We start from the raw sequence: 13,783 nt of genomic DNA, 5'->3' as shown, positions 1-13,783 counted from the left end.
TTTATTTATATATATATATATATATATATATATATAATATCATTATTATTATATTATTATTATTATCATCAAATAGTCTAATTGAATGAGGTAAAATAGGTTTCTCTTCTTTTTTTGTCCTTGAGCTGATCAGTTTCTGTTGTCTGTAGTGTTAACTTTCTGTGTGTTTGTCCATGTCCTGTAGGGCTGAGGTAGAGAGCGTAGTTTCGCGTAGAGAGCAGAAGAGAGCTCAGTACAGGCAGGTGAAGGCTCACGTGCAGAAAGAGGACAGCCGGATGCAGGCGTACGGATGGAGTTTACCTCCAAAATACAAGGTAACGTCTGACGCTGTGTAACAGAGACTTGTACCATGCATATTATGAGAAAGCAGAGATCACAATGAAAAGTTGCCTATTAATATATTACAAAAAGTTTGTTTTTTAATATCTAATGGGTTTCTAAAAGTATTTTATTTATCGTTATGCTGTTTTCAAAGGTTGCAAATGGTGGACAAGGAGACAAAAACTTGCCAGTGCCCGTCTACCTCCGACCGTTAGATGAGAAAGATGCTTCCATGAAGGTGAGACTGTTCTCAGATTGAGTCCTGAGCTCAGTGAGTGTTGTAGTTTGATGGTGTTTGTTGTGTGTTTGTGTGTGTAGCTGTGGTGCGCTGCAGGAGTCAATCTCTCAGGTGGAAAAACACGAGACGGAGGCTCCATCGTGGGAGCGAGTGTGTTTTATAAAGATGTGTCTGGAGGAGAGAGCGGCCCCATCAGCCCCAGGAAGAAGAGAGGATCACAGAGCAGCCTGGAGCGACTGGAGCAGGAGCTCAAGGTCAGGAGCCCCAAAAATCACGTACAAAATTTATATGTCATGATGAAGGAAATGCATGCAAAACCATTGTTTTTTTGTTTTGTTTTTTCATGCACTGGTCAATTTTGAGATTTTGCTTCCATAACATGTCTTCTTTCAGACTAGTAGAAAAATACAAATTTAAGTGTTTATTTTATTGCACTTCATCTATTTGCATTTGTAGATTTAAATTCCCATCCATATCTTTTTTACTCCACTTTAGCATCACTTACATACACTAAACTTTAAAGATTTATCTGTATTATATATGCATATACATATGCATATCTCAAGGGTTTTACAGAGGGGTTTGTTCATATATCGTTTACCCGACTCCTTTTATCCATAAAAACATGGTTCTGTTTCTGTCTGTTGACAGTATATTCTGATTTATGATAAAGTGATAAAAAGAGAAATCCAAAATTCCATCTGGAAAAACCTATAATTCTATTATATCCCATATGCAAATAAACAAATGTAAAAAAATAAATTAATTAAAAAAAAAAGTAATGGGTATTTATATTTTTCAAGTGTTCATATTTCTGTTCTGGAAATGTTTATGCTAGGGATGCACTGAAATGAAAATTCTTGGCTGAAGCCGAACAAAATGAAACACTGGGCCAAAGGCTGAATACCTAACACGGTTTTTCGCCAATTTTTTTCACCATTGCATAAATTAAAGACAAAATTTGCTTTTTACTGTAAAAAAAATCAATAACAAAACAATTTAATAATATTTACTTAACAATTAACTTTTTTTTTACTTTCTAGCAGACATTCCAACAAAGCACAATTTAACTTAAAATTAATAAGTTAGTAAAATAATATTTTTGGCCATTTTTGAGACCCCCTTCTTAAATCAGGCATGTATTTTTTTTACTGTACAAATAAATGCAGCCTTGCTTAGCGGAAGAGAATTCTTTTAAAATATTAGAACATATTACAGATCCCAATTTGAACACTGTGTGGATGTTAAAATAAATGTATTAATAGAGCTGTTGCAATTATTATCCTTATTATTGTCTTGCTTTTTTATTTTATTTTACCGAACAACAGTAAAATTACAATACTTAAATTTTTTACATATTTAATTAGATAATACTTTATATGCAAAACTATTTTCATAATATAAATTAAGCAAATTATTGCATATTTAATTCATATTTTTTCCAATGTTTACATTTCTGTTCTAGAAATGTATATGCAAACATTTAAACTTGCTTTTTTATTTTATTTTACCGAACAACAGTAAAATTACAATACTTAAATTTTTTACATATTTAATTAGATAATACTTTATATGCAAAACTATTTTCATAATATAAATTAAGCAAATTATTGCATATTTAATTCATATTTTTTCCAATGCTTACATTTCTGTTCTAGAAATGTATATGCAAACATTTTTAAAAAAATCCCCTGTATAAAAAATTCATCACCAGAATAAAACAAGAATTTTGAATTTATCCGATGTTTACATTTCTTTTCTGGAAATATATATGCAAATATGCCAATAAAAAAAATTAAAGAACAGAAATCTGAACATTGGGAAAATAGTCATGTTACGCTTCATTTGCATATTTCAACATAACATTTCAGAAAACTTGTAATACAAAACAGCTGTCTTAATGTACTGTGATTTAATCAGATGGGGAAGTATGGTGATGTCTAACGTGTACTCTGTTCACCTGTGGTGTCTTGCCGTACAGTCTTTAATGTTGTGTTATTGTGTGTGTGATCAGGAGCAGGAGAAGGAGCTGCGGCATCAGGATGAGCTCTCCAGCCTGGTGTGGATCTGCACCACTACACACTCCACCTCTAAAGTCATAGTCATCGACGCTAACCAGCCCGGAAACATCCTGGAGACCTTTTTATTCTGCAACTCTCACGTGCTGTGCATCGCCAGCGTACCTGGTCAGACAATGCAATGAGACCTTATTTATAACCTCCACAAGTGCTTTTGGTTTGAGCCAGTTCTCTGTGTGTGTTTGTCAGGCGCTCATGAGACGGACTATCCCGCAGGAGAGGAGCTGAGCGCAGACGGTGAGGCTTCTAAAGTCAGCTGTACGGCAGCAAACAGCTCCACGGGTTTTGACGGAGGTCTGGAAGGCATCACTGTCATGGGCTGCTCTGCAGAAGGACCTGTGGCGATCCCTCAAACCGTCTGCACCAACTCCATAGAGTCCTCAGACACTGGTAACACAGCATCCGTCACAATAACACTAACAGGCAAAAAATATCATTAATGCATGTTTTATTTACTCCATTTTTCTCCATAGAAACTTTCCCTTTAACATAATGAAACACTGGCTTATTCTTCCAACACTCTTGCATTTGCCAGTCTCACACACACACACAAAAAATAGCACTTCACAAAAATGAATTAACAAATAATTCCTTAACGCATACAAAAGACATGAACATTTTTACAAAAAAAAAAAAAAAGTCATGTTACCCACAACATGAATGTATGCAGAACAGTGCATAGTGTTAATAAATATGCAGTCTCTAAAACAACTTGGCTTTTTGACTGGCATTGCAAGTAAATTTGGATTCAGTCGATAAATGTTTTTTTTTATGTTCTAACTTTTTTCTTGTTTGAATATCCCATTTCACTTGGAATTAGATCAGAATTAATGAGTTAATGTAAACTGAGTTGCAAACTGTTTTCATGTTGACTTGAAGACCCTTGTTTTACTTTATTATTTCTTGTATTACAACAACAACATTTATTTATAAAGCACATTTAAACGCAATATAAATTGATCCAAAGTACAAAGTACAACAAATCTACTAATAAAAACAACAACTACATGCATACAAAGGCTAAAGAGTAAAAATAAGATTTGAGTCTAGACTTAAGATTTAAGTCTAGACTTAAAAATGTCCAAAGAAGGAGCAGATCTCACATGATAGGGGAGACCATTCCAAAGCTTGGGGCCAACCACAGAAAAAGCCCGATCACCCTTTGATTTGTACCGACACCGTGGCACAGTTAGAAGCAAGTGACTCGAAGATCTAAGTGCCCTTGCAGGACAATATGACACAAGAAGTTCAGAGATATAACTTGTTGCACAACCAGACAATGCCTTATAAACAAGCCGCAGCATTTTGAACAGCTTGCAATCGTGACAATGAAGATTGAGGAAGACCAGAATAAAGGGAGTTACAATAATCCAATCGAGATGTAACAAGTGCATGAATCACAACTTCCATATCCTTCCTTGAAAGAAGATGCTTCAACTTTGCAAAGGTCAAAAATCACTCCAAGGTTCGTACATTAGTTGAAAGTGGACCTAACTGAGCTTCCAATGCAGGAGACGAGTGTGCAGGGCAACCTGATATTAAAACCTCAGTTTTATCCTCATTTAACTGCAGGAAATTATTAGACATCCATGTCTTAATATCATGTACACATTTCAATAATACATCAAATGAAACAGCAGAATCAAGCCTTACTAGTAGATAAAACTGAGAATCATCCGCATAACAATGATATGAAATACTGTATTTTGAAAAATGTGGGCAAAGGGAAGCATATAAAGGGAAAACAGTAAAGGTCCCAAAATGGATCCCTGGGGCACTTCACACAAGACATGTGCAGAGGATGAGGAAAACTTTCCAAAATTTACAGAAAAAGTCTTGTTCTCGAGATACAAGGCAAACCACTTTAATGCAGTGCCTCGAATACCTACCATACATTCAAGTCGATCAAGAAGAATGTTATGGTCAATGGTGTCAAATGCTCCAGGTCCAACAATACCAGCACAACACAAGCACCTGAAATCAGAGAAAGCAGCATGTCAATTGTAACTCTCAATAGAGCTGACTCAGTACTGTGTAATGATCTAAAACCAGATTGAAACGTATCTAAAACACGTAATCAAACAATAATCCAAAAAACACTGAAGTTGTGAAAACACTACTTTCTCCAAAAGCTTGCTGATAAAAGGCAACTTAGAAATTGGCCGATAGTTACAGCACATTACTGGGTCAAGCTGAGGTTTTTTTCAGCAGAGGTTGCACAACTGCATGTTTAAAACTGGCTGGAACAACACCTTACACCTTGTATTACCTTACTTAAGTTTGAGGCTTAAAAGATGATTAATATTTAGAAAATATCATTGATCTGAATGTACTGATACACCAGATGAGAACACAGAACTTAAACTCAATTGAGCTAAATAATGACACTTGTCTTCTGTAGAGCCACTTTTTGAAATTGTTTCATAATTAATTAACTTTGCAGCATTGACACTATTAAACTGAACTGATCTAAATAATGACACTAGAGCTGCTTTACAGCTGAAATTGAAGTTGTTTCATAATTGATTAATTTTACATTAACACTGTTATTTTCCTGTTTATTAACTCTTTCTCCGCCAATGTTTTTTTTTTTAAGCTGCCAGCCACCACAAGCATTTTTGATCTTTTGCACAAGTTTAATTATGGCCCCCAGAATATTGCATGATTTGTTACATGAATATCTGAACATGCAATATGTCAAAACAAAGAACTCAGCCTCTGCTTAAAAAAAAATGTTTCTAGCTTCATGCAGTCGTTTTTTTTATTAAGCAAAATTTTAACAAAAAGCTGAGAAAATCCTGTTTTTGTAAAAGACACAGTAGATCACTTCTATCAACACATCCAAAGCTTGCACGGTCCTATACCATTTCCTGGATTGACATTTCATTCAGTAACGCTGTTTAATGCTTGATGATCATGTTATTTTACATAATGCATCTGCTTACATACGCGATTGCTTGTTTCTGCTTCGTCTTCGCCGTGTTTTGATCCAGACGTTCAATACACTTTCAGATGCGTAATAGCGCCTCCTACCATACACCAGTGAAAACACAGAAAGCCGGGAAATTCCGTCAATGGAAAGGAAAGAGTTTATGTAAAGCTGCGTTGAAACGTTCTGTATTGTATAGAGCACTATAGAAATGAATGTAACGTTACGTCTCTCTGCAGATGAGGTTTTGGGGCAGCGGCAGCAGGATGGGGTAACGGCAGCAGAAGAAGCTCTGGAGGCCACAGAGAGCAACAGCAACACGCCTGCAGATGAGAACCAGCCCGGGATCTACACCGAACACGTGTTCACCGACCCGCTCGGCGTGCAGAACAGCAGAGACACACCGTCCAGCTACACCCAGAGGTGTGTGGCACTTCACGTCTCTCAGTCTGTTATTACAGTGTAGCTGTATTGAGGTGTACTGAGATGTCTTTGTAACGTCTTGGCTCTGTAGGGAGTGTGATCTGGTGAAGGACGGCGTCAGCTCGATGCCCGAGGAGCAGGATCTCATGAGAGAGGAAGCCAGCAAGATGAGCAGCGTTCTGCCTACAATGTGGCTCGGGGCTCAGAACGGCTGGTGAGTTTCCGGCAAACTCGCCCTTGGTGTTTCTACCAATCACTTGCAAGTGTGGAAAATAAACAGGGTTCCCACTAGGGCTGCACGATTAATCGAAATAAAACCAAAATTGCGATATAGGTTAGTGCACGAAGACTGCTATTTAAATAAATATATGCGCTGCATGTTTCAGAGTGAAGTGCAACACTTTATTCTTACATGTCAGCAGCGTTTGCAGCATTTTTAACATCTCGGAGAAGCTCAGTTCACAGTAACTGCTGCTCCACGTGAACTCCATCTCTGTCACTTTAATGTTCATTTGGGAAACATGTCAACCGTCTTCAACCAACTTGTAATGAGAAATGCTTCCTTTATCATATCTTAAACATCATGGATTTTTTTTTTAAATATGCATTTTCCTCATTTTAATTCCATTTAATCAGTTAGATGTCCCGTAAGTAAGCAAAACTTGCTCTCAAGCTGTAGTGCTGTAGGTTAAGTCAGTTCATTTGCTTCACAAATTGGTCTGAATGATTCATTAGCGAATCAAGCAAAATCAAAATGATTTGTAAAAACCTTTTCCATTAATTACAAACAATTGGAAAGGTCATGGTAATGCACTGATTAAGAATGGAGATGTATTGAGTGTACTCTGTTGCAGTGTATACGTGCACTCATCTGTGGCGCAGTGGAGGAAGTGTATTCACTCCATCAAGTTAAAGGATTCCGTCCTGGGGATTGTGTAAGGAAACTCTCATCATCTGGATACATTTACATAAATAAACTACAGCGCTTTCTTCAGCAGCAGCTGCTCATTACTCTTTCTTTTCTTCTGTGAAGTCATGTGAAAGGACGTGTTCTGGTAGCTTTGGCTGATGGCACGCTTGCAATCTTCCACAGAGGTGTTGGTAAGACTTATTTCTAAAAACGAATGTAGTACCTTAAAGATGTTAATTACATTCACCCATACTACATATGTAATGCACACGACACCAGACCAGAATAAATGCTCTTTTAATGAAGGATATTTGTGTTACAGATGGCCAGTGGGATTTGACCAACTACCACCTGTTAGATCTGGGCCGTCCGCATCACTCCATCCGCTGTATGACTGTAGTGCATGATAAGGTCTGGTGTGGATACAGGAACAAGATCTTTGTGGTGCAACCCAAAGCCATGAAGATCGAGGTATGACTTTTCTGTGACATTTTGTGAGGTAACAAGCATGCATCTAACATATATCTCAGATACACTACTGTTCAAAATTGTTTTTTTTTATATATATATATAAAATAAACAACACATGTTATAGTTATATTTCAAGATGAGCATTTACTAGATGAAGCAACTTAAATTTGATTGTGTCATTCTTAGAAAAAAAGTGCATTTATCAAATAGGACACAACAGGCTTTTAAAGAATGCATATTTGTACATCTCTCAATTCTCAATATATATATATATATATTATTTATTTTATTTAATAAAAAAATAAAAATAAAACAAGAAGTATTTAATACTTATTTGTTGTTTTTCTATATGGACTCAATCTCCAAATGAATTCAATTAATATTAAAAGTTGAATAGTGAAAGTGTAATATTAAAAATGAAAAAAAAACAAATTTCTTACCAACCCAAACCTTTTCAGCAGCGGCCCATGTTTAGCATTATTATTGAAACATTTTATTTTTCAAGATGCTGTTGAATTTTTCAGTTTACATTTTTATTTTATTTTTTTGGTCAAATTATTACTTAAACATTTATTTTCATTCAATGACGTGATATACTGCTTCTCTTCAGATTCTAATCAGATTCCTGCTCATGAATCCCCCTCACATGTAATAAAATCAGTGTAACTCAATTCCTTATTGGTTTACTGTGCTGTTCCTCATGTACAGAAATCGTTCGACGCTCATCCTCGTAAGGAGAGTCAGGTGAGGCAGCTGGCTTGGGATGGAGATGGCATCTGGGTGTCCATTCGTCTGGACTCGACCCTCAGACTCTTCCATGCACACACATACCAGCACCTGCAGGATGTTGACATCGAGCCGTACGTCAGCAAGATGCTGGGTGAGTGCTGTTTTATCAAAGCATTCGAGAGTCCTGCAGTGCCGTTCAGATGACTGATGCTGTGTGTGTCACAGGCACCGGTAAGCTGGGCTTCTCTTTCGTGAGGATCACCGCTCTGATGGTCTCCTGCAACCGCCTGTGGGTAGGAACCGGAAACGGTGTCATCATCTCCATCCCTCTGTCAGAGAGTGCGTCAGCCGTGTGCTTCCAATCATGTCATCGGTGGTAATGTAATTCTGTGTCATGAGAGTAATGTCATTTTTTATTCCCACAACAGAAAGTAAAGACGCAGCGGCGGCGGGGTCAAATCGTCCAGGCGGTGCAATCCATGTCTACGGTGATGAGAGCGGAGATAAAGTCACGACAGGCACGTTTGTGCCCTTCTGCTCCATGGCTCACGCCCAGCTGTGCTTCCACGGACACAGAGACGCCGTCAAGTTCTTCACCGCAGTCCCAGGTACAACAGTTGATCATGAGTACAGAACTATGAACTATGTTTTATTTTTTACCAAGTTAATATTTTCCAGGTGTTATTTTTATGCTTTATTTTTTAAACAGCTTTTTAAAATTGTTAGTATACCAAAAAAAAAAAATGTAATTAACAAACACCTAGTACAATAGAGAGGAATAATTAAAAAGCTAGACGGTGTCTGTTTAGGATTCCGTTTTAATGGTTAAATTACATTTCTAAATTACAACTAAAAAGCATGTTTAATTAATGGAAATTATGAAACATACAGTTTAACAGCCATTTTAACAAGTTTAACAAACATTTAATTTTTAGGGCCCTATGGGCCAGATTTACTAACAGCTTGTGCCAACGCAAACCGTCTTTTGGCGTTAAAATAGTACTGTCAGGATTTACTAAAGACGCGCAGTGAAGAAATAGCGCTGAAAAGGCATGAACACAGTTATTTTTGTGCCTGACATAATTGAATATACATTTGTAGGAGTTTCCCTTTCAGACGCAAAATTTATGGGAGGAGAGTATTAAAATGAATCGATTGCAAACATTTGCGCTCGTCCTAATTACTTGTATTGCGCCATTATTTAACACCCAGAAAAGCATGTCTTAAAGCAGGCGGTAATTTGCGCTGCTCTTGGTAGATTGCGCTGGTCATTATGGAAATGATCTGGCTGCGTCTGTGTTCTTTAATGTGTGCATTGTCAGTAAATCACACACAGAATTTTCCCCTCCCATCGGCGCTTTTATTGAATGGTGCTCTAACGCTAATTTGCCCTGTTTAGTAAATCTGGCCCTAAGAATTTTTTTTTTTTTTCCATTTAATATTTTTTTCCCAGTTTTATTATGATTATTTATTTATTTATTGGATTCTGTTTTACCTGTTAAAAATGTCAAATTAATTGTATTCATAAAACTTTAACAATTTAATAATTTATTAATTCATTAGATTTAGTACATGTGGGAATAAAAAAATAAATATATATATAAAAAAATTAATGAAAGAATAAAAATACAGTTAAAAATAAAGAAAATAATGAATAAAGTGAGAAAGTAATACAAAAATTAATTTGGGACTAAATTTAATTAAAAATGAATTTTATTTGTCATTTATTCCTTTATTTTTCTATTATTGCACGTACATATGTATGTATGTACGTATGTACACTACCATTCAAAAGTGTGGGATCAGTAAAATTTTAAAGATGTTTTTAAAGAAGATTATTATGCTCATCAAGGCGGCATTTATTTAAAAAAAATTTACTAAAAAAAAAAAAAGATTCAAAACTGAGAATCGTGACCCCCATTAAACACCCATGATGTTTTTCCATTTTGCAGGGCAGGTGATTCCATCTGCAGGGACAGGGGTCGAGGCGGCTGCTGACAAGTCCTCCGACTCACCAGAGCTGGTGAAGTCAGTGCTGGTCGTGAGTGGAGGAGAGGGTTACATCGACTTCAGGATGGGTGAGTCAGATGCCTCCCGGTGCTGCGGTCCCGTTTGAAACGCCTGATCACTCACACACTCCTCTCTTCCTATCACAGGAGATGAAGGAGGAGACACAGAAAACATCGGCGAACCCACTCTGAACCTGCAGCCCTTCCTGGCCAAAGCCGAGCGCAGTCACCTCATCGTGTGGCAGGTCATGACCGGCGAGGAGTGACGTCGCTCCAGACGCACTTTGTTTGGACCTCTTTTTCACTCCCTTCTGCTTTATTTAAGACCTTTCAAGCACTGGCTTATAGAATTTCTATCATGCAAATCACGATTATCGACGAAGAATGAAGTATTCATACTGTTTGTGCTTTCGCTAAGTTTTCCGAAGACCTTCGCACATCATCTTTGGCAATACAACGGTTCCTTCACGCAGTTAGGATGGCAAATAATGGGCGATTCAGTCCAGTTTTTTTGGGCGAGAGCACAACGGGCCGATGCACAATGCACTACATCGTGCCTAGAAGAGCTTTTGTGTTTGTTTTCGCTGAAGAATTGCTTTCTCAATCCTTAAATCATCCAGATACTGTGAGCGCAAATGCAATATTTTCATATGAATGTCGCACGGTTACCAAAGGATAGAGAAATTGATTTAATAGCCTCATTGATGGACTCTAGACAAACTATTTTATCACTCCCCCGTCACGCAGATCCACGTCACGTTTTGCTCGTTCGCCGTCTTTTTAACACTAGAGCGGTTTTCGCAGAAAGTAGTGTGTAGATAAAGGTGCAGAGACAAATGCTTATTTTTATGACACTTTTGTACACGTCTTTTAGACTCTAATGTGTGACGGCAGGCGTCCTGCTGATGCTGCACTGCTGTTGTGCTTGCGTTCGTGCTGAGCTGCTTCGTTTGCAGGAGAGCAGAAACAACTTCCTATCGCAAACTAGCCATTGCAGTATTTATTTCTATGAACGAGCCTTTGCAGTTCAGAATGTAACTTTGTACATTGAATATAAATATATATACGAAATACAGATATGTAAATGAAATGTAGACTGCTTGGATTTGAGTTTTTTTGATCATGTAAATCAGGTTGATTGGTTGTGGGCAGATCAATCTTAATAACAGACTACAGAAATGTACTTTCACTGAGCTATGCACTATTTTTAAAGAACAGCGGGGGTGTGTGTGTGTGTTGTGTTTAGATGAGTGTGTTATGCCAGCATTTTGTGGACCGGAAGAGTTCACCGTCCCATAATCCTCCATGTTTGGGCACTTCCTGTCTGTAAGAATGGAGCGGACATCAGCGTCACCCAGTATCCTCTCTTAGACTGTCGTCCCTTCAATATCTCCTCCAAGCTCATCTTAGCCTTATACTTTTTATTAATCTATTAAACTGACACTTTTGGGGAACTTGGTGTGTTTTTATTATGATTATTATTAATTATTATTATTACTACATGCAATATACAAGATTATTTACATTTAAAAACAATTATTTAGCATTTTTTCAAATGATTAAATGTACAAAGTTTGTCCCTTACTGAGAAGTAAAATAATAAAATAAAAAAAACATAATAAAACAAAGCAAATTTTTATATTAAATTGTTTGTTCATTGAATCTGATGGCCCATAACACACTGCACAACACCCACAAATGTATTTGGGTGCTTAAAAATGTTAGTAGTAATTACTGTACATTTTTACATTGTACATTTACAATTTTTGCTCCAGAAATGAAGCCAAAGCAGTTTTAAATCCGTTTTGGATGAGTCAGTTTATTGAATTATTCAAATTGTTCGTTCACCAAGTGTAACAATGTAACCTTCAAAAGATCAGCACCTCTAATGACAGTCTGTCTGGAACACAGACAAAAGGAGTGATACAAACAATGAAGAAATTTGTTCCAAATAATAAAACAACAGATATATTGTTTAAAATGAAAAACGTCCTGGTTGTAAAACGTTGGTGGATCATATTGATCGTGAATCTGAATCTCTGCACGTTTGGTTCCTCTGCTGGACACCTTTGAGGAGAACTGACTTTATCCACCTTATTTTAAACATTTAACCATTTGTAACGTCAGTGTGTGAGACTCCCATTCGCTTCCAGTTATTTTTAGCAGTACAAAATAGCTCCTTACACTGCTTGATATTGCAAACTGCTATTTCTTATCATGTTATTTTAATGTGTTATTGTAGTCATAAACACTGGTTTGTAGTGCAAATAGTTTTACCGTTAACTGCACTTTGTTATTCTTCTAGTTATTTACCTACAGCAGCTAATGAAGCAGAAGTCTCGCACATTCACAGAAAACAGCTTACTTCTCTGTGGTGAAATCAGGTGAATACATGCACTAAAATCACACTGACAGCTGTTGATTAAAAGTCATTGCAAATGGCTCAGAAAACTGACAATTCTGAAAGGTTTTTTTGTTAGTGTAATTATACATTCAAGTATTGAGTAATATTAATTAACTACATGTATTTACTATATGGTTAGGTTTAGGATGAGGGTTTAGTTTTGGGTTAGTTGCATGTAATTATGCATCATTTATTATTACTATAGTAAGTACATGTAACGTGTAACAAGGACACTATAAAAATAAAGCATTATTTTTTTGCAGGTGCCTCTTGGTTTTGATGTTTTGTTATATGATGCAATGAACATGCAGACATTTCATAAGTGTGACTTAAGGCAAGACAGCAGAGGTGAATAGAGTAAAAATTATTTTAAAAATTATGTTATGAAATGCTGTTTAAATGTTCAAATGGGGCGTTATCTAATTAAATATGCACTAATTTGCATATGAAGAGTTTATTTGCAAAAATAGTGCAAATTTTAAAATGTTCAAAAATCATGTTTGTTTTTATCCTGCATTCCACATAATATCAATTAAACTGTAGTTGGGTTGTTTTGGTTAAATAGTAATAACTAAAAAATACAGCTAACACACAATAAAAACATAACACAATAAAAAACATGATTTATGAAAATTAATAAAAACGGAGTTATCTGTTTTTGCAAATAAACTCTTCATATATTTCCAGAACAGAAATCTAAACATTGAATAAAACCAGATTCAGAATTCTTGTCTGATTTTGTTGACTTTAGATGGGAATTGGATTTCTTTTTTTTTAATCACTTAATGAATCAGAAAAACATTTTCACCATGTTTCAGAAATAAAATATAATAAAAACCAATAATATATGAATAAACCCTTCAGAATATAGACAGGGATAAAACTGTATGAAGTTTAGTGTATGAAAGTAAACAAACAAACTCACCATTTAAAGATATGAATTGATGTTGAAATCTGCAGATGCAAATAGATAAAGTGCAATAAAATAAACCCTTAATAATAATAATAATACATTTTATTTGTAATGCGCCTTTCTTACACAAGGCGCTACAACAGTATAAAACAACAATAAAAGAAACAACACTACTCCATAATAACAACAATGGCAACAACAACTGTAAGATGGTGTGTAAGTTAAAACACGAGCAGCTGAATTTTGCACATATTGTAGCCTCTTAATCGTATTTGCAGGTAACCCTGCAAAAAGAGAATTACAATAATCAAGACTGGATGTTATAAAGGCGTGAATAAGCCTTTCTGCATCAGGCATA

General features: G+C 36.1%; 1 protein-coding gene across 13 annotated transcripts in view; it reads left to right on the top strand.

The window, feature by feature from the left end:
• The window catches only part of spag9b (sperm associated antigen 9b), a 57,410-nt gene extending 45,848 nt beyond the window's left edge, over nucleotides 1-11,562 (top strand). For all 13 annotated transcript variants that reach the window (XM_016527295.1, XM_016527290.1, XM_016527284.1 and 10 more), the window contains 15 exons: nucleotides 185-314; nucleotides 476-559; nucleotides 640-813; nucleotides 2,574-2,745; nucleotides 2,827-3,027; nucleotides 5,806-5,989; nucleotides 6,081-6,203; nucleotides 6,844-6,924; nucleotides 7,023-7,090; nucleotides 7,222-7,370; nucleotides 8,079-8,250; nucleotides 8,325-8,438; nucleotides 8,528-8,707; nucleotides 10,052-10,177; nucleotides 10,256-11,562. In XM_016527295.1, the coding sequence (XP_016382781.1) occupies nucleotides 185-314; nucleotides 476-559; nucleotides 640-813; nucleotides 2,574-2,745; nucleotides 2,827-3,027; nucleotides 5,806-5,989; nucleotides 6,081-6,203; nucleotides 6,844-6,924; nucleotides 7,023-7,090; nucleotides 7,222-7,370; nucleotides 8,079-8,250; nucleotides 8,325-8,438; nucleotides 8,528-8,707; nucleotides 10,052-10,177; nucleotides 10,256-10,374 (2,077 nt within the window). In that variant the 3' untranslated portion in view covers nucleotides 10,375-11,562. The remainder of the gene's footprint in view (nucleotides 1-184; nucleotides 315-475; nucleotides 560-639; nucleotides 814-2,573; nucleotides 2,746-2,826; nucleotides 3,028-5,805; nucleotides 5,990-6,080; nucleotides 6,204-6,843; nucleotides 6,925-7,022; nucleotides 7,091-7,221; nucleotides 7,371-8,078; nucleotides 8,251-8,324; nucleotides 8,439-8,527; nucleotides 8,708-10,051; nucleotides 10,178-10,255) is intronic.
• The last annotated feature ends 2,221 nt before the right edge of the window (nucleotides 11,563-13,783 follow it).

The sequence above is a fragment of the Sinocyclocheilus rhinocerous genome, unplaced genomic scaffold (genome assembly GCF_001515625.1).
Source record: "Sinocyclocheilus rhinocerous isolate Xijiao unplaced genomic scaffold, SAMN03320098_v1.1 scaffold792, whole genome shotgun sequence".
Taxonomy (NCBI): domain Eukaryota; kingdom Metazoa; phylum Chordata; class Actinopteri; order Cypriniformes; family Cyprinidae; genus Sinocyclocheilus; species Sinocyclocheilus rhinocerous.
This window is presented reverse-complemented; position numbering and strand designations above follow the sequence as displayed.